This window comes from Pseudophryne corroboree, chromosome 3, assembly GCF_028390025.1.
Source record: "Pseudophryne corroboree isolate aPseCor3 chromosome 3, aPseCor3.hap2, whole genome shotgun sequence".
In the NCBI taxonomy this organism is placed as follows: domain Eukaryota; kingdom Metazoa; phylum Chordata; class Amphibia; order Anura; family Myobatrachidae; genus Pseudophryne; species Pseudophryne corroboree.
Window position 1 is genome coordinate 269,875,452 of NC_086446.1, and position 21,339 is coordinate 269,896,790.

Here is a 21,339-nt window from a genome sequence, read left to right on the forward strand (position 1 = left end):
TTACTAAGTAGTGATAAAAGTAGAGAAGTGAGCCAGTGGAGAAGTTGCCCATAGCAACCAATCAGCATTGGCGTAACATTTACAACTTGCATACTATAAAAGAATACAGAGCAGCTGATTGGTTGCCATGGGCAGCTTCTCCACTGACTCACTTCTCCCCTTTTATCCCTGCTTAGTACATGTCCCTCCTAAGAAACAATATAAAGGAACCACATTGGATGTGATCTCACGAGAGAAGGTTATATTACAGTAATACATTGAAAAAGTGTAAATCCACTTAACTGTACTTAAGTATCTTTGTCCATTATTTCCTATAAGGGTGCCGTATCTTAAATATCTTTCAAGATGACTTTACCACACTAATGTTTCCATAGAATGGCATATTTAAATGACAGCTCATTTACGAATACTGGCGTTAGATGGACAGTTTGTACGAAAACACAGCAACTAATGAGACAATAGCTGATTGATGTAGTTCAAAGATAAAGGGATATAACAAAATATCTAAAATATCAGTCCTTTTATTCTGCTTGTAATGTACTCTACTCCATTATCTAACTGTTGTATTCTCTTCCACAGCAAGTTTCCCGGCTATGTAAAGTGATTTTTTCCTTTCTAAAAGAACAAAAAGAGGTAATTCAGGGATGAGTCCCAATGTACACCTGAAAGCCACCGCTCAGGTTTCCCAAATAATGGGTTAGGGGTAGTAGCTTATATGATGCCTTTGGTGGGTTATGCTTGAACTTTTATGTTAGTGTAGTCTCTTATTTAAAAAGTCTTCTTTATACGTATCCAATATTAACACTAAGCAAAGGATTAATTAATATATTAATGTTGCAGAATTCTATATAGCTTTTATAAGCATGTTACTAAGCCTGCTAGCAACACCTTCATTATTCTAGACCAGTGGTTCTCAAACTCGGTCCTCAGGACCCCACACAGTGCATGTTTTGCAGGTAACCCAGCAGGTGCACAGGTGTATTAATTACTCACTGACACATTTTAAAAGGTCCACAGGTGGAGCTAATTATTTCACTTGCGATTCTGTGAGACCTGCAAAACATGCACTGTGTGGGGTCCTGAGGACCGAGTTTGAGAACCTGTGTTCTAGACCAATTTTGCATGTTCCTATGCTCCTGTTATTTCCTCACTATGCCCTCATGTCCATTGTAATTATCTGATATGTCTTATACTACAAAATGGTAGTCCTAATGTTATTACGGGTATGGCCAGCATTATTGGAGAGAACGCTAGGTTTGTCCAGCCATATTGAAATGCTCATCTATTTCCATTTTCCTGCAGGTAGATCAGTTCACTATTCAGCTGGAAGACTTTGTCAAAGATAATGGGATCAGCTTGGGTCCTTTGAAAAACATAGTGAGGAGTGTCCTGCTTGTTCTGAATGGTGAGAATACAACCAAACATGACATCTTGGCAATAAGTTCTGCACTGACCAGGGGTTAAGTTGGTGTAATGCAACCTATCCCTCAGTATGGCTGACAGGAGGTTGACTTGAAACAGTCATTGTTTTTTAACATCACACAGAATATAGTGGATTGTCAGCATTGTACTTATAAATACCTGTGAAAACATGTAGTAGCAATAAACCCAAGCACCATACTTTAAAAATAGTAAAACAGTTATACATAGTAGTAATATAGGGCCTAATTCAGGTTGGATCGCAAATCGCAATCCAACCGAAACTTTTACAATCGGCCCGGGGGTGCATGCACAGCGCCAGTCCTGTGCATGCGCCCGCACTTTCTGCGGGGATGCCGCTGAAAATGCGATCGCCTCTGCCTGTCAATCAGGCAGAGGTGTTTGCTGGGTGGGCATCGCTCCGTTTTCCAGGGAGGAGACAGAGCGGTGCGGCGCAAACGGGGCGGAGGCGGCCAAATGGGGGCGTGATCACAGCGGCTGCGTGACGTCACACGCAGCCGCCGCACTCAAGAACGTGGCAGCGGGACTACTGCAGGAGCAGCTAAGGTGCGCCGGCAGGAGCCTTCCTCTGTTTCTGCTAAGAAGCAGACATTGTGATATGATCGCAATTTCTGCTTGTTGAAGGTGGGGGAAGGAGGCGGTGGTCAGCATGCTGGGCGGCCTTGCTTAATAGCAGTATTTGCTATCCTTACTGAATTAGGCCCATAGTGTGCAATGTATTAGCAATAAAATATTAGAGAGTATATTTCAACAAGTACGCTTTTTATATAAAGTGATGGTACTATATGGTATAAAACTGTATAAACAGTGATATCTAGTATCATTATCTACAGTGAAAAAGTGTAAATGTATTGGATAATGAACTTCTTATTTTAAATGAATATGGATATTAGAAGTTACCTCAGAGATCAATGATGGGTTTCCCAGAATATATTAATCCATAATAGATGAACACAGAACAAAAGATGGAGCAGCAATGCAACTAGTGTCCATCTCTGAACCAGGCTCCATGATACAGTTTTACTACATTGAAAGACATTTACTACACTTAGTGGACACTGTGGGGCCGGGTGCACAGAAGCGTACAGGTTTTTGTGGGCAGTACGGTCATGGGTTCGATTCACACCATGGCCCTAACTGTATGGCGTTTGTATATTCTCCCCGTACTTGCGTGGGTTTCCTCCGGGTGCTCCAGATTCCTTTCACAATCCAAAAATATACTGGTAGGTTAATTGGCTCCAAACAAAATTAACCCTAGTGCGTATGTGTCTGCATGTGGAAGGGAATATAGATTGTAAGCTCCACTGGAGCAGAGACTGATGTGAATGCCCATAGTGTTCTCTGTAAAGCACTGCGGAATATATGTGCGCTATGGGGTGATTCAAACCTGATCGCTGGGCTGCACACTTTGGTGTCCTGCGTTCGAATAGTCGTCGCCACCAGAGGGGACACGCCTGCATTTTTCTGGACACGCCCTGAAAACGCTGAGTTGCCACCCACAAATGGCCTCTTCCTGTCAATTACCTTGCGAACGCACGTGATCGGATTTTTCACACCATCCCGTCGCTGACCGGCAATGCCGTTGTCCGACGCGTGTGCACATTGTGGTGCATACACATGCGCAGTTAGGACCTGATCACCCTCTGTGCGAAAACGCACAGCAGCGATCAGGTCTGAATCACCCCCTATATAAATAAATGGTGGTGATGATGATGATGATGATAATAATAATAATAATGATAATAAAAAATGTGTTGAACATTTATTGATAAGTTGGGGGGGAAAATGAGTTGAACACCACTAAAATGTGAATTTCACAATGTTGAAAAAAATAAAAAAATTTTTTCAGTGGTCAGATATTTATTTCACTTGATTTGTAAGTAATTTTTCCATTTTTTTTTTTTTTTTTTTTAACTATTTATTCAAAGAAAGACATTTGGTACAATACATAAAATAATAGTTAAATACAAGGCTCTCCTTTTTACATAAAACTAGGTAGAAAGACGTTTTGAAAAGATAGAGTAAAAAAGAAAAGAAGGGGGAGGAAAAAAGTATAGGAAAGACTGACTGAGGAAGGGAAAAGAGGCTAAAGAGGGAAGGGGAAAAAAAAGAGATGAGAAGGAGGGGGGGTCAACCTGGAGTAGAATAAATGGGAGAAGACAAAATAGTGTCTTAATGGAGATTACTGAGTAGAAACTTTAAGCAGCTAGTGAATAGACTCCTGCGAGGAGTGGCCTGTCAAAGGCAGAAGAAGATTTGCATCACCTCAATTTGTTTATTGCTTAGGGTGTTGAGCTGTAGGTAGCAGCCAGGGACCACACACAAAATCAAATTTATGGGGACAGTCATGTAGGTAATAGGTGATCTTTTCCATATTTGCAATTAAACCCAATATAGTTGTTCAGGGCAGAAATAGTAGGAGCTGTAGGGGATTTCTAGCTTCTAGAAATTAGGGATTTTGCAGCGGCTAAGATATGGGAGAAAAGTTTATTTAGGGGCGGCTCTATATCTTGGAAAGGACGAGCTAGCAAGAATCCCCAATGGTTTCAAAGATAGCTAAAGACCTGAGAGGGATTTCAACATGTCGAAACAAAAAGGAACAATATGGGGTCATGTCCATCAGATATGAAAGAGGGTTCCCCTCTGACCACAGTTCCGCCAACAGACCGGAGTAGAGGAGTGAAATATTTTATCAGGGGTATAGTACCACCTATAAAAAAAAAAAAAAAGCTTATGGGACGTTTCCTTGATTTCAGTGGAGATTGAACTTTTAGCAATCCCCTCCCTCACCACCTCCCAACAAGAGTCATCTTGAGGGGGCCTAGGTTTTTCTCCCACTCCATCTCATGGCGGACCTGCAAGGCAGTGGTTACCTCAATCAGCAATGAATATATGTGGGAAATCATACCTCTACTGAGAGGATTCCTTATACATATATGCTTAAAGGGAGTAAGAGCCCTTCGGGTCTCCGCTTGAGGAAGAGACAGGAGGAAATGGCGGATCTGGAAGTATTCAATAAAAGAGGCGCTCACGATGGGAATTTGCTTTTAATCACGTCTAGGGTTGCACACGACCCCTGAGAGCAAAGGTCAGACACCAAACGGATACCTGCTTTGTACCATAGGTTGAATTGTAAGGGAGAGACTCTAGAGGGAAAAGCTGGGTTGTCCCAAAGTGGGGTAAGCAGGAGGGAGAAGATGACAATTTATATCTGGTGCACGAGTTGTCCCAGAGTGAAAGATTAAATTTAAGAGAGGGAAGGAGGTTAGTCAAAGAGTTTTTATAAGCCTTATCAAGTTCCCACAGAGAGGCCAAAGTATGGACACCCAATGAATATGTCTCCAGATCTATCCAAGCAATAGATCCAAGTGGTGTGAATGAGGCAGCTGTCTGACTTAAATGGCTAGCTAAATAATATCAGGTAGACCTCTCCCACCCCCCGATCTAGGAAGTTTAAGTATACTAAACGCTAGTCTTGGAGGTTTGTCGTTCCATACAAATCTCGCAAAAGAGGCTTGAATATCTTTAACCACTGACTATTTATTTTTCCAAAATCCGCTCCGATATTGTCGGGTTTTTTTTATGAGTGAATTAGGTAAAGAACATGAATTTAACCCTATCCAAAATGATTTTAGTAAAAAAATAAATAAATATATATATATATATATATATATTATTTTTTTTACATATTTTCCCCCCAAACATCGAAACATCGATCGGGGAACATCGTATCTTTCATTTTGAAAGCCGGGACAGCCTCCAGGTATAAAGGGGGGAGGTCTGGGGGTGGCTTTGGAGGGTTAGTTTACACTCCCCAACGGCTGCCATTGTCTGCAGCTGCTGGAGGGGGGGGGATCCTGCCGTGCTGACCGATCAGTGATCGGCAGCAAGGGCAATCAGTAGTGAGCAGGGAGGCAGAGCAGCAGCGGAGGGAAATTTCCCCTCCCTGCCACTGCTAACACAGTTTATCTGACTGGTCGCATCCTGTGTGACCAGGTCAGATAGAGCACTTGCAGGTATGGTCGCATCTGATGCGACCATGCCAGGCAAGTGGTTAAGAACTTTATCTGGGACTGGTATAGTTTGAAAAAGTTATAGAAGTTGGGGCATCAAGTTAATTTTAATAGCCGTGATCCCTCCTAACCAAGAAATAATATAAGACTTCCACAATTTAAGATCACGTTTAATTTTATTTAAGAGGCGAGGAAAGTTTTCCATATATAAGTAATCATAGTGGGAACTTATATAGACCCCTAAGTATTTAATCCTACGATCATGCCAATTAAAGTGATAAGAAGAGTGTAGCGAGGACTTCAGCTAATGAGAGGCATGTAAAAGCATAGCTTCTGATTTTATAGCCAGAGAGATCTCCATATTCATTTATATTAATTTATAATGTCAGAAAGGGCAGCGAGGGAGGTGTGGACCTAAGTGTGCTTGAACTAATGACAGTATCCAGTGTGAGGTAGGGGTCATTAGGTCGACAGCTATTGGTCGACATGGTCATAAGGTCGACATGGGAAAAAAGAAGGAATGAGACAGCGCTTCTTACTTTGAAAAAGATTTTTTATATATATGAAACACAATAAATTTCAATATCAGATATAAATACCGGCCAGTATTATTATAAACACGTTTCTCCGCCTCCTCATTAGCATCAGCGGCTTCCTCCGCCGATGCTAATGAGGAGGCGGAGAAACGCGTTTGTCACGAGCAGAACACCTTGGGAGAGAAAAGCACTCCTGCAGCATTGTCTGAAAGCCGGCCGGCTCACATTCATTCAATTACCCCAGTGCTAAAGGGGGAACAGAACGGACTCCATACAGCAGCCTTGGAGCACAGGCAAGGCTCCAAGGGAGAGAAGTTGCTGGCAGAGGTAATTGTTGCTTTGCATGGTGCACCTAAAAGAACTGCTACACATTAACTACCAGTTAAATTGGTGCATGGCTAAAAAGTGCTGAAAAGATCTGCCTTCTACTAACATGCTATAATATCTTGCTATTGCTTTGGAAGATCTGCTTTCTACTAACACGCTATAATATCTTGCTATTCCTTTGGCATGCTTACAGGACTGCCTAATACCGTTGAATTTGAATGGTACACTTGCATGTTGTACCCAAAAGAACTATGCTGGAAATAATCACAGTGGGACTCCAATCTGGATATTATACCTGTTAATTTGTCTCCATAGAGGATAGATGATTATTTATGCAAGTTAAAACTGGATACTATACCCGTTAATCTGTTTCCATAGAGCAGTGATTTTCAACCTTTTTTTACTCGCGGCACACGGAACAATATTTTAAAATTGCCAAGGCACACCATCAGTTCCCCACAGAAAAAAACAGAAAACACACATTGGCCCTCACAGTAAAAAAAAAAAATCCACACATACATTGTTTTTTTTCTGTGTAGGCCAATCACATTGCTCCCCACATAAATCATGTTGCTCCCTACATAAATCCTATTGATCCCCACATAAATCAATCCCATTGCTCCCCACATAAATCATGTTGCTCACACATAAATCAATCACATTTCTCCCCACATAAATCCTATTGCTCCTCACAGAAGAAATAAAATAACAAATATTAGCCCCTACCGGTCAGCTGTCCTTCTCCCTTTCCCTCAGTGGCGGGGGTTGTTCATAGTGGAGTGCTGCGAATACTGAGCAGGGGGCAGTCAGGCAGGTGTGTATGTGGGTGGGCAAGAAAATCTGTGGATGCAGGCGGGAACTGGAAGATGTGTATGCAGGCGGGTGGGCTGGCTGGTGAGACACTGTTGCCGTGACCTATGATATCACACCGCCGCATCTTCAAGGCATAGGTCATGGCCGGAGCACAACTGATCCTCTAAGAAAAGCCCGGGCCAACAGTTCACTCTGAAGGTGCAGGAAACGGCTCTGGCTCCGCGGCACACCGTGCAACTGGTCGCGGCACACTGGTTGAAAAAGCCTACCATAGAGGATAGATGAATATTTATGCAAGTTAAAACTATAGCTGTACTGTAGCTAATAGAGTATTGAAATTGGCAGCTCGATAAAGTATCAAGTGGTTTTTGCTGTTTTAGATTGTATAATATAAATACATAACTGTTTTTTAAATAATACTGGCCGGTATTTATATGTGATATTGAAATTTATTGTTTCATATATATAAAAAATCTTTTTCAAAGTAAGAAGCGCTGTCTCATTCCTTCTTTTTTTGCTTTTAAATTTGGGGTATTTGGAACTTAATCCCTGAGACTAGCTGCTAATTTCTTTGAGGAGAGTGGCGCCAGGTGTATGTATTTTTGTAGAGATCGACATGGGAAAAGGTTGACATTAGTTTTTTTTAACTTTTTTGGGTGTCGTTTTCTTCGTAAAGTGACGGGGAACCCCAATTAGTGCACAGTGTCCCCTCGCATCGGGCAGGTTACTATTCCCAATTGTAGTCCACGTAAATCGTAAAGTATGAATAAGTTCTTAAAAAAAAAATGTGAGAAATGCATATCGACCTTTTTCCATGTCGACCTAGTGACCACGTCGACTTAATGCATGTCGATCAATAGTGGTCGACCTAATGACTGTAGATCTTTTTAGTGTAGACCTTAATAATCCACACCTGTTCTGAACCTTTCACCTCCCCTTGCCGTTGCAATTCACTTGGTTTGTCCCACGGTTTACGTGGTCTCCTCACGTCTCAGGCAGCATTCACTGAAGGGGAGATTGACACAACCATACAGTGCCCGATGCGGCTGACATGACACTTTCAAAATATCGAATTGGAGGGACATGCTGGATGACCTAGTGACCATGTCGACCTAATGCATGTTGACCAATAGTGGTCGACCTAATGACCGTATCCCGTGTGGATTGGTGAGGGATAATAGTACGCCATCAGCAAACAATGAGATTTTAAACTCTTGGGCGCCCACCTCCACCTCCCGGACTCATCAGAAGTTTGATCATAGCAGCAAGTGGTTCAATGACTATATCAAACACCAGGGGTGACAGTGGGCCCCCTTCTCTTGTGCTCTTAGAAAGGAGGCAGAGAGCATGTCATTGGTAAGGACTCTTGCAATTGGAGAAGAATATAGAGCCGATACACCAGTTAAGAATTCAGCAGTTATGCCAAACGCCCGTAAAGTTTTAAATAAAACCTGCCATGAAATGCGGTCAAACGCTTTTTCAGCATCTAAGGATAGGATTAGAGAGGGAGACTGCCTCCTGTTAAGTATTTGGATAAGATCTATCGCTCTTCTAGTCTTGTCCCTGGCCTGATGACCAGGGATAAATCCCACCTGGTCATAATGGATCAGGCCAGGGAGAACAATATTCAACTGTGTGGCTAGAATCTTGGAATATAATTTAACATCCAGGTTTAATAGCGATATCGGCCTATAACTGGCACAATCATGGGGGTTTTCCCCTCTTTGTAGATTACTAGAATTTTAGCTTCCAGCATAGTTTTAGGGAATGGGCAGCCATGTAGTACTGCATTGAACGTAGTTCTAAGGTGTGAGACCAAAATAGGAGCACATTTTTTATAATAAGAGGCAGAAAAGCCATTCGGTCCTGGGGCTTTAGATGGTTTCTGGTTTTTCAGGACTTTGGATATTCCTCTTCAGGAATATCATGGTTTAGTTGTGAAGACACTTGTACAGATAGACTAGGAAGGTGAGCCCGATTAAGAAACTGAGATTATGGCGTCAGCAGGCCCAGCACCCCCATTATCACTTTTTAAAAGCACCTGAGGTGGTTTTTACTGCTAATATATTGTTCCATAATCGTTGGGCTCTAAGGGCGGGGGGGGGGGAATTCAGAGTTGATCGCAGCAACAAATTTGTTAGCAGTTGGGCAAAACCATGTGCACTGCAGGGGGGGACAGATATAACATTTGCAGAAAGAGTTAGATTTGGGTGGACTATTTTGTTTCTGTGCAGGGTAAATACTGTCTGCTTTATTTTTACACTGCAATTTAGATTTCAGTTTGAACACACCCCACCCAAATCTAACTCTCTCTGCACATGTTATATCTCCCCCCCCCTCCCCCCCCCCCCCCCCCCTGCAGTGCACATGGTTTTGCCCAACTGCTAACAAATTTGCTGCTGCGATCAACTCTGAATTAGGCCCTCAGTCTAGATGCCAACAATCTGTCAGCTTTATAGCCATTTTCATAGAATGTCTGTTTCAACCTCTGGTGTGTTTTAGCAATGCGTTCTGACAGAAATAGTGAGACTTCTGATTTGGCCTTATTCAGTAATTCAAGATTTTCAATATATGGGGAGAGCTTATGCTGTCGTTTCTAGCGTCTGGAGTTTAGAAGTGAGGGTGATAAATTGGGATTCCCTATACTTCTTAAACCTAGAGGCAATACTGATAAGGTGGCCTCGCAAGACCGCCTTATGAGCTTCCCATAATGTTATTGGAAAAATGTCTGGTGAATTATTAAAATGAAAATATTCAGTTAGACAATTTTTAATTTGATCAGAGAACTCTGAATTATGAAGGAGAGAATCATTAATCCTCCAAGCAGAAGGGAGGAGGGCAGGAAGCGAGAGATATGAGGTCAGCAGTTATGGGGCAGTGATCTGACCAAACCATAGGGTGGATAAAGGCGGATTTATGTTTAAAGGAAAAATCACGGCTAAGAAGAATCATGTCTATCCTGGAATGGGACTTATGTACAGAAGAATGTAATGTATAGTCTCTGGCTGAAGGGTCAATAATTCTGAATGAGACAAACAATAGGTGGTGCTTAAGAATTTTTCCACTTTTAATACATTCCGTTTTACATTTCTTTACCATTTCATGATAAATAGGCCCTCAGCTCGACCAAAGTTATTAATTAATGCTCAAGTAAATAGCTATTTATAGCTTGTAGTGGTCTGATACTTATAACCATACAGTAACGTACACATGGCAATAGAGGTATGGTTAAACCTGTTTTGTTCTTTTAATTGGGTGTCTGTATTAAGAACACAGTAAGTGATGCCATTTTATTTTCTCTGTTCTTAAAGGTGCATTGAAAAGGAACTTGAAGTCTAAGGAACTGCAAGCTGACTTGATTGTCTTGGGTGAGAATATTATTACATGACGTCTCTTCATCTTCATTGCACTGACAAGTTTCCTGATCTGTTTGTTGTGTAACCTGCAGGGCTGGACGAGGAAAAAGCTGGATGTTTTGCAGACGAGGTGGGAACAAATGTTTCTTTATTATGTAGCTAGGCTAGAACTTGTCACCTATGGATGAACTACATCCAAACGAAGGATAAGCACAGGCTGATCATACTGTTCCTGTTCTTTACCAATACTTTTAAGCAGTGTTTTGCATGTCTGTATGCTTGATGTTATGCAACGATTAGCAATGAATGCGAATAAAAGGTATAAACTCACTAATTAGAAGTGGGGCCCAGATACTTTTGACCATGTAATGTATTATAGGAGGCTAATTGCTAATAAGCAATTACTTTCCTGTTATCCCTTTTCTCTTACGTCCTAGAAAATACTGGGGTTCCATTTAGTACCATGGTTCCACTAGGAGCCATGGGCACATTAACAATTTGATAGTGTGGGCTGGCTCCTCCTTCTATGCCCCTCCTACCAGACTCTGTTTTCAAAAATGTGCCCGCAAGAGCTGGTCACGCTTATGGAAGCTTCTGAAGAGTTTTCTGTTTGTTATTTTCAGTCAGGTCTGGATGGCTCCAGCCTGCCTGCTTCGTCGGACTTAGGGGGTGGAGGGGGAACGGGCCAACCTCTTGAAGGGTTAATGGTCCCGTTCCCCGCTGACAGGACACTAGCTTCTGAGGGAACTATTCGCAAGCCCCACACGTACATTCCTGCAGCACGCCGCCACCCCCTAACAGAGCCAGAAGAAAGAAGAGTGGTGAGTACTAAGCCGGCATCCCGGTTAGCGGGTCGCCGGCCATTATGGCGGCATGAGGGTACTGAGACGCACGGCTTCTCACCGGGGCGGATTGCGTCTCCAGACTCTGTACACAACTGCGTCACAGTACACTGTACACAGTATCCACACTGGCAAACAAAGCCTTAAAACGGTTCTGTCTCCATTTTAAGCACAAATTACCTTTTTTACTATAAAAAAGTGGGAAGGTGGCGCGCCATTGAAGGGGCGGGGCTTCACTATGAGAGGATCCAGCAGCTCACCAGCGCCATTTTTTCTCTGCAGTGGACACAGACATTGACTGACAGGGACGTGCAGCTCCTCCGGTGTGACTCCGGATTACCTTAGCGGTACCAGGGGGTCATACCTGGGGGGGGGGGGGGTCGGGGGGAGCGATTATTAGTGTACTAAGTCCCCAATCTGGGTACTTAGTCTGCGACCCGGCTAAGCTTGGCATTAGCAATAAGGGCGTGGTGTGCTGGCTCCAAATACCTCTGTGTCTCCCTGGAAGGGCTCTTTGTGGGTTAATTGTGCTTTTAACCTTTCCTGTGTGTGTGTGTGTGTGTGTGCTGTCACATTTACAATATGTCAGACAAAGAGTGTGTTTCATGTATGGCAGAGTGTTCCTCTTCCCCAGGGAGCTCACTACTATGTACTCAGTCTAGTGCACCTTCTCAGGCTAGCGGGGCTGACCCAGCGTGGCTGGATTCCCTAAAAGGAATGATTTCCAATATTTCTAATAAATTGTGCCACAATGAGAAAAAGACGCAATACTTAAGACAGTCTGTGGGTGAGATTATGAACAGAGACTCAGTCCCCAAACAAGCTTCAGTCCCTTGCCATTTGTCCACAAAAGTGAACTCTGGCCCATATCCTGCAGTCCGACTGACGCTGAGGGGTCAGACTTGGAGGAGGGGGATGTGGATTCAGAAGGGGGAGGACGCTGCTCTGTCACAGGGAATAGAGGCCCTTATAGAAGCTATCAGAGACGTTCTGCAAATTCCTGATAAAGTTGCAGAGGAGTGCAAGGAATCTTATTTTAATGTAAAAAAGAAATCCTCAGTCACTTTTCCTGTGTCAAAGGAATTTAATACCCTGTTTGAAGAACCGTGGGTTAATCCTGATAAGAGATTTCAGATCCCTAAAAGGTTAATCTCATCTTTTCCTTTTCTCCTGAGGATAGAAAAAAATGGGAAAATCCACTGATAGTGGATGCATCAGTATCCAGGCTGTCACGGAAAATTGTGTTGCCTGTCCCTGGTGCAGCCTCCCTGAAAGACACGGTTGATCGCAAGATTGAGACTACACTCAAATCCTTGTACACAGCTGCTGGGGTGGCCCAGAGACCCACTATAGCATGTGCGTGGATTACTAAAGCCATTGCTAGATGGTCAGGTAACCTAATTGAGGGGTTGGATTCCTTATCTAGGGGGAAACGGTTTTATCCCTGCAACATATATAGGACTCTGCAAAGTTTATGGTGGAAGCCATAAAAGCAGTGGGTTTGTTTAATACACGCACCACGGCTATGGCAGTTTCAGCATGCAGGGGCTTATGGTTACGCTAGTGGACTGCGAAAGCGGACTCCAAAAAAGGCGTGGAAGACCTACCCTTCACAGGAGAGGACTTATTTGGAGACGAACTAGACAAATGGATTTCCAAAGCTACTGCGGGTAAGTCTACATATCTTCCTTCTGCAGCTCCCCAACTAGGAAGACCTACTCTACAGTCCTTTCGGACTGCCAAGTTTAAGGGCAAAGCCAGAGGATCCTCTACAGCCACCAGAGGCGCTAGAGGTAAACAACGCAAACCAGCAACTGCCGGTTCTCAGGAACAGAGCTCCAGCTCTGCTTCCGCAAAGCCTTCAGCATGACGGTGGACCGCGATGCCTGGAAGACTGGCAGGTGGGAGCCCGACTAAAAAAAAATTCAGTCACATCTGGACAACATCATCCCTGGGTCATAGATCTTATTTCCTAGGAGTACAGACTGGAGTTTCAGGAACTCCCACCTCACAGATTCTTCAAATCAGGCTTACCAGTTTCACAGGAGACAAGTATAACCTTACAGGATGCCATTCAAAAACTGGTACAAATGCAGGTCATTGTTCCAGTTCCACCTCGTCTCTAAAACAAGGGGTATTATTCCAACTTGTTTGTAGTGCCGAAACCGGACAGTTCGGTAAGGACGATTCTGAATCTAAAATCATTGAACCCGTACTTACGAGTGTTCAAGTTCAAGATGAAGTCTCTGAGAGCGGTGATCTCAGGTCTGGAGGAGGGGGAATTCCTAGTGTCTCTGGATATCAAAGATGCATATCTTCACATTCCGATCTGTCCGCCTCACCAGGCTTGTCTACGGTTTGCACTGCAGGCCTGTCGCTACCAGGTCCAGGCCCTACCTTTTGGTCTCTCCATGGCATCGAGGGTGTTCACCAAGGTGATGGCAGAGATTGTGTTTCTCCTTCGCAAGCAGGGAGTGAACATAATTCCGTACCTGGACGATCTTCTGATAAAGGCTCCGTCCAGGGAGAGGTTGTTGAACAGCATTGTCCTCACAACCCAACTACTCCTGGATCATGGCTGGATTCTGAATCTTCCGAAATCTCACCTAGAGCCAACACGGAGGCTCCCATTCCCGGAATGATACTGGACACCGAGTCACAAAAGGTGTTCCTTCCGTTGGAAAAGGCATTGGTAATCCAGTCGATGGTTCGGGAAGCTAACCCGGGTGTCTGTGCATTCGCCTTCTGGGGAAAACGGTGGCCTCTTACGAGGCGCTTCAATAGGAAGGTTTCACGCAAGACCCTTCTAGCTCGATCTTTTGGACAAATGGTCCGAATCGCATCTTCACATGCACCAGAGAATCTGTCTGTCGCCAAAGGCAAGGATCTCCCTTCTGTGGTGTCTACAGTCTTCTCACCTTGTCGCAGGATGGAGGCTTGGAATTCAGAACTGGATTCTGTTAACTACGGACGCAAGCCTCAGAGGTTGGGGAGCAGTGATTCAGGGGGCACAGTTTCAGGGAAGATGGTCAAGTCAGGAAGTCATCCTTCCAATCAACATTCTGGAACTCGGGGCCATATACAACGCCCTTCTGCAGGCCTCACATCTTCAAGATCGGGCAATTCAGGTCCAGTCGGACAATGTGACGGCAGTAACGTACATAAATCGACAGGGCGGAACGAAAAGCAGAGCAGCAATGTCAGAGATGTCAAGAATTCTCCTCTGGGCAGAAAGAAACGTTGTGGCGTTGTCAGCGGTCTTCATTCCGGGGGTAGACAACTGGGAAGCAGACTTCCTCAGCAGACACGAACTGCACCCGGGGGAGTGGGACCTTCACCCGGAATTGTTCAGGTGCTTGACAAGTCGATGGGGATATCCACAGGTCGACATGATGGCCTCTCGTCTCAACAAGAAGCTCAGGCGGTATTGTTCCAGGTCGAGAGTCCCACACGCGGTGGCGATAGACACCCTGACGACTCCATGGGTCTATCAGATGGTGTACGTGTTTCCTCCACTTCCTCTGATCCCAAGAATTCTAAAACGAATAAAAAGGGAAAAGGTTTAGTCAATACTCATTGCTCCGGACTGGCCAAGAAGGGCCTGGTACGCAGACCTTCTGGAGATGCTCCTCGAAGATCCGTGGCCTCTACTTCTTCGTGAGGATCTTCTGCAACAGGGCCCGTTCGTCTATCAGGACTTACCGAGGCTATGTTTGATGGCATGGAAGTTGAACGGCTGATTCTAGCCAGGAGAGGGATCCCTAACAAGGTTATCCCGACTATGACCCAAGCCAGGAAGGGGGGGGGGGGTGGTAACATCTAGAGCATTACCATCGTATTTGTTAAAAATACGTCTCTTGGTGTGAGCAGAAATTATTCTGCGGTGGAATTTCATCTGGGACGTTTCCTGCTTTTTCTGCAGGTAGGCGTGGATGTGGGCCTGGGTCTGGGCTCCATAAAAGTCCAGATTTCGGCCTTGTCCATTTTCTTTCAGAAACAATTGGCTTCTCTCCCTGAGGTCCAGACGTTCTTGAAAGGTGTTCTACACATCCAACCTCCCTTTGTGCCTCCCACGGCACCTTAGGATCTCAATGTGGTGCTGCAGTTCCTCCAATCGGACAGGTTTGGACCGTTACAGAATGTGGACGTAAAATATCTTACGTGGAAGACCGTCACACTGTTGGCCTTGGTTTCAGCAAGACGTGTGTCGGAGCTAGGGGCTTTGTCTCACAAAAGTCCCTATTTAATTTTCCATTATGACAGAGCTGAACTCACAACTCGTCAGCAATTTCTTCCTAAAGTGGTGTCCGCATTTCATATCAACCAACTTATTGTGGTTCCAGTTGTCACAGACACCTCTGCTACTTCAAAGTGTTTTGGATGTTGTGAGGGCTTTGAAGGTGTATGTGAAAAAAACAGCTCATCACAGAAAGACTGACTCGCTTCAAAGCAGACAATTGCACGCTGGATCATACTTACTATCCAGCATGCTTATTCCACGGCAAGTTTGCCATGTCCAAAATCTGTACAGGCCCACTCTACTAGGTCGTGGGTTCTTCCTGGGCGGATGTCCGGGGTATCTCAGCTTTACAGCTCTGCAGCTACTTGGTCAGGTTCGATCACGTTTGCTAAGTTCTGCAAGTTCGATACATTGACCAAACTGAAGGTACTCAGAGGCCAATCAGTTCTACAGGAACCTCAGCACTCTCCCACCCAGTTTGGGAATTTTGGTACATCCCCATGGTACTAAATGGACCCCAGTATCCTCTAGGATGTAAGAGAAAATAGGATTTTAATTACCTACCGGTAAATCCTTTTCTCGTAGTCCGTAGAGGATACTGGGCACCCGCCTAGTGCTTTGTTCTTCCTGCACTGTTACTTGGTTAAGTAATGTTGGTTCAGCCGTTGCTGTTCCTGTTTCAAGTTTGGTTAGTAAGGCTTTCCTCTTGTTGTGTGTGCTGGTTCGGAATCTCACCACTATACTTATCTATCCTTCTCTCGAAGTATGTCCGTCTCCTCTGGCACAGTTTCCTAGACGGAGTCTGGTAGGAGGGGCATAGAGGGAGAAGCCAGCCCGCACTATCAAATTCTTAAAGAGCCCATGGCTCCTAGTGGACCTGTCTATACCCATGGTACTAAATGGACCCCAGTATCCTCTACGGACTATGGGAAAAGGATTTACCGGTAGGAAATTAAAATCCTATTATTTCCTCTGAGTTCTCCTGTCAATCCACTATACTATAGTTTGAGTTGTGGCTTTTTGCCCCAGGAATGGGGGTGACACGAGCCCCTGCCACCCCCCCCAAGTCTCATTTCCAAGTTGTAATGCAGGCTACTGCACGTCCTGGGTGATCATGACCCCAGGTTAAATTGCCAGGTCACTCGATCCGGGTTATTATTCCTGGCCTCTATCAGACTGAGAGGTGACCCGGTTATTGCAGCAGTCTGAAAGGGGTATAACTAATCAAGTGCAATCCGTTTCAATTGGGATTCTCCATATGTGCTTTATTGCTGTGCCTTGCAATTACCTTTCAGCATTACATAATGTGCTGATCCTGGAGTGATGAGACACCAGCCATATTGGATATCTTCAGCTACTATATTCCAATTTCCTGAAACATTCAAATATCAATTTGTAACTTAAAATTGCTTTTTGTAAACTAAGTTGGATTTGAACTTTGTTATACTTTCTTTGCAGTGGAGCAGTGACGCGGCTGTACTCACACATCTAGCTGTTGGAAGGACACTCAATATTAACCAGCTGGTGGACATGGAGTGGAAGTTTGGTGGTGAGTGTCAGTGGCTTACCTGCTGCGGCTCTTCTCTTTGTGCCAGTGTGTGGATCATCATTTCTGTACTGTTCTATTTTAGTGACATCAGCAAGCAGTGAACTGGAGAAAGCTGGAAGTATTTTTCTACAGGTACATCTTATATTTGTGCAACAAATAGGTCACTGCACCAGAGCTGTGTTACTTACAGTATTTGTTCATTTTTGTTTTTGAAGTGTGATTTTAAAGTCTGAAGATTACGAACTTAAAATAAAATTACCAAAATAATATCAATACATAGAAACCATAAAATACCTTGCAAAGCAAGACTCGTCACATATCTTGTGGATTTAACTAGCAACTAAAATGTGATAATACAGATGTATGGCTTGTAAGTGTATATTATTTCAGGTAAGCCATTGCTGATTTAAAATTGTGAGCTTAAATCTGTCATATCTATTTTATGGGATGGGAAGACCAGCACTGGAATCCCGACAGCCGGAATCAGGAAAGTGACAGGAGCCTCTCGCACACAGTGACTGTGCGATGCGAGTGTTCACCCACTCTTCCGGATCCTGCTCTATTGCAGGCAGTTATGGGACATGGCAGCAGCTCTGCTGGCCAGGATTCCCATGCCCTGTGCAAGCCTCTCCTGTTGGGGTGTGAGGGCCACATGGTACCCGCTGTGCGGTGTTCGGTTCTGGATACTGGGGAGTGCAGTGCAGGTGAGTCTCTCCCCGGGGTCAGAGTTGCCTAGTGAAGGGATACAGAGCTTTGGGGTGGGAGAGCTGCGAATTATACATATTTATATGTGATTACATAAATAGATATAGTAATAGTAAAGTCCATTCCGGATATAGATAGATAGATATATAGATATATATATAGATATATATATATATATATATATATATATATATATATATATATATATATATATATATAGATAGATAGATAGATAGATAGAATCCATATCAGCTGGCACTCAAATACAATAGTTTAGCTTCGCTCCGTGCCTGATGATGTAAACAAACAAATATCCATGAAGAACGGCACTGGCAGCATATATGAGTTGCAAAAGAAGCTGTATTGATGGGTAGACGTTTCGGGGCTCACACCCCGTCCTCAGTATTGTATTTGGTACTGAGGACGGGGCGTGAGCCCCGAAACGTCTACCCATCAATACAGCTTCTTTTGCATCTCATATATGCTGCCAGTGCCGTTCTTCATGGATAGATAGATATATATATATATATATATATATATATATAATAAAAATATATATATAAATAAATTTCAAGAAGAACTGGCACTCACCCCAAAGTTATTGCTCCGGTGCCCTCTGGTATAATAAGTATAAGCAGACAGTGGAAGCATGCAGCGGCACTCAGAGACTGATTCCAAAAAGTTTTAAGGTGCAACAATAGATAGTTTAATCCATGAAAACAGCAACACAAAGGTGAACCAACGTTTCGGGGCGCTGACGCCCCTTTGTCAAGGTGATACCTTGACAAAGGGGCGTCAGCGCCCCGAAACGTTGGTTCACCTTTGTGTTGCTGTTTTCATGGATTAAACGATCTATTGTTGCACCTTAAAACTTTTTGGAATCAGTCTCTGAGTGCCGCTGCATGCTTCCACTGTCTGCTTATATATATCTATATATCTATATATATATATCTATATATATATATCTATATATATATATCTATATATATATATATATATATATATATATATATATATATATATATATATATATATATATATATCTAAATACCCGTAATCCGCTACGGGATAGTTGTTCGTTAATTTACATTGCTCTTCCCACTATACAACTCTGTCTGTGGCTTCTTGCTGCCTCCATTCCCCTCCGGAGCCCTCCTCACATCATGGCAGTGCCCCTGTGAAATTACCAATTTATTTACAGTTTTTTATATAGCGCAGCACATTATGCATCTCCTGATATACTCTGTGCTGCTGGTGGACCCTGCTACTTCCACTATATAACTCTGTGTGTGGGATCGTGCTGCCTCCATTCCCCTCCTCACATCATGTCACTGCCCCTGTCACATGCAGCCCTGTCATCACTGACATATCATGCATGTCCTAATATACTCTGTGCAGCTGGGGACCCTGCTCCTCCCACTATATAACTCCCAGCGTGTGGCTTTCTGCTACCTCCATTCCCCTCCTCACATCATGTCACTGCCCCTGTCACATGCAGCCCTGTCCTGCCTAACATATCATGCATCTCCTAATGTACTCTGTGCAGCTAGGGACCCTGCTTCTCCCACTATATAACTCAGCGTGTGGCTTCCTGCTACCTCCATTCCCTTCCTCACATCATGTCACTTCCACTGTCACATGCAGCCCTGTCGTCACTGACATATCATGCATGTCCTGATATAGTCTTCTGTGCTGCTGGCCCACCCCTAGGGGTGTCTTACTCCCGCAGTGTTTGTTTCCAGATTGTTAAGTCATATGTTTACCAAGTTTGGTGTAAACTGGTCCAGGCATTCCGGAGTTATGCTGGAACAAACATATACACATACATACATACATACATACATACATACATACATACATACATACATACATACATACATACATTCATTTTTGGCGATTTCCGTGGATGGACAGTGACATTTGTAAAACCAGTTCTTGGCAAGCACCTGGGACCTAAGGAGAAGCTACCGGCCAAGTTTCATGATTGTAGGCCTTGTAGTTTAAGATATTTCGTGATGAGTCAGTCAGTGAGTCAATCTCCTTTTTTGCCTTTGCCACTGTTCTAGGACAAAATAAGTATGCTAGCCCTTTCTTTTTCATCCACTAGGGGTCACTGGAGTACTCTTGGGATATGGACGGGCTTCCGTAGGAACAGCACTGAATATTTAAATTTAGTAACACTCCACCCCTCCATATCCCCGAGCACATCTCAGTGTTTTTTCTGTGCTGAACGTGGCAACACCTGAATAACTGAAGTCACGGTTTTTTGAAGAAACTTTTATTTTTTCTTTTTCTTTTTCTTTTTTCTACTATTTGGACACATCCCTTTCCCCCTTCCAAAAGGCAGGGTCAGGGATAGTGCAGCTGCTGATAGCAGCACGGGCGTGTCGGGCCTCTCTGAAAGAGCTCCCTCACAGCCCACACATACTCCTGCACAGGCTGGCCGGCGCTTGTTTAAGAAGCCCCGTCGGAGCCTCCGCACGTCTGCAGGAGTAAGGTATGTGAAACGGGGCGGTCAGCTCCCGCTGCCGCCCCGACGTGGGGGTACATAGTGCTTGGTGACGCCGCTGATCTCCCCTCTCAGGCGCCGCACGTTCGGCCACAGACCTCCGTGCAGGCACCGCGGCTCTCCCCGCTCAGGCGCCCGCACGTTCGGCCACAGACCTCCGTGCAGGCACCGCGGCTCTCCCCGCTCAGGCGCCCGCACGTTCGGCCACAGACCTCCGTGCAGGCACCGCGGCTCTCCCCGCTCAGGCGCCCGCACGTTCGGCCACAGACCTCCGTGCAGGCACCGCGGCTCTCCCCGCTCAGGCGCCCGCACGTTCGGCCACAGACCGCCGTGCAGGCACCTCTGATCGACTCTCACAGGCCGCCGGCCGCCGCAGCGCTAGCTTGATTAGCTGACGCTATTATACAGGAGCCCACCGCTGGGAAACACGAGGCACATAGCGCTCTACGATACCCGCTGGGGGCCCACACGCTGCGCTGCCGCTGTACTAAGTTAAAAGAGCAGGCAGCCATTACAGGGGGGACAAATAATAATGAAGCAGAGAAATACTGCAGCAGCAGATAAGAGGCTGCAGGGATTGTTACAGTATAATCAGTGAATGTAACCAGCACTAGGATTATATGTATAACTTAGCAGGGCAGCCATTTTTAACCATGCTTCCTGTGTCTTCCTGCTGTGATTCCAGAACGTTCCAGTACTACATCTCTACTCCACCGGAGGCGCAGGGGTGTTAGAGGGAATTTGGGATCACATTTCATAGTACTGGCCACGTGTACTGCACTGGGCCAGATATATATACAGAGACACCTTATTGCTATTTTACTGAGTCGTGCAGGTGTCTGTTTTTTGTGTATTGTATTGTCTGTCGCCATAATGAGTAAGGCACCAGCAAAAACTAAAAAGCATATTTGCAAAGTATGTGGCAGTGTGTTACCGGATGCATCTACCACATGTAAAGTATGTTTTGTGGATTCCGTTCAGAATACCATTTCTGCTCCGGTTTTACAAC

The 21,339-nt window shown here is 44.5% G+C and overlaps 1 protein-coding gene across 3 annotated transcripts in view; it reads left to right on the forward strand.

Annotated features, from left to right (window-relative positions):
- The window catches only part of COMMD7 (COMM domain containing 7), a 77,469-nt gene that overhangs the window by 41,438 nt on the left and 14,692 nt on the right, over positions 1–21,339 (forward strand). For 2 of the 3 annotated variants that reach the window (XM_063963483.1, XM_063963486.1), the window contains exons 2-7: positions 580–633; positions 1,303–1,405; positions 10,441–10,497; positions 10,578–10,615; positions 17,026–17,116; positions 17,199–17,248. In XM_063963483.1, coding sequence (XP_063819553.1) covers positions 580–633; positions 1,303–1,405; positions 10,441–10,497; positions 10,578–10,615; positions 17,026–17,116; positions 17,199–17,248 — 393 coding nt within the window. The remainder of the gene's footprint in view (positions 1–579; positions 634–1,302; positions 1,406–10,440; positions 10,498–10,577; positions 10,616–17,025; positions 17,117–17,198; positions 17,249–21,339) is intronic. The other variant, XM_063963485.1, reaches the window with a different exon arrangement.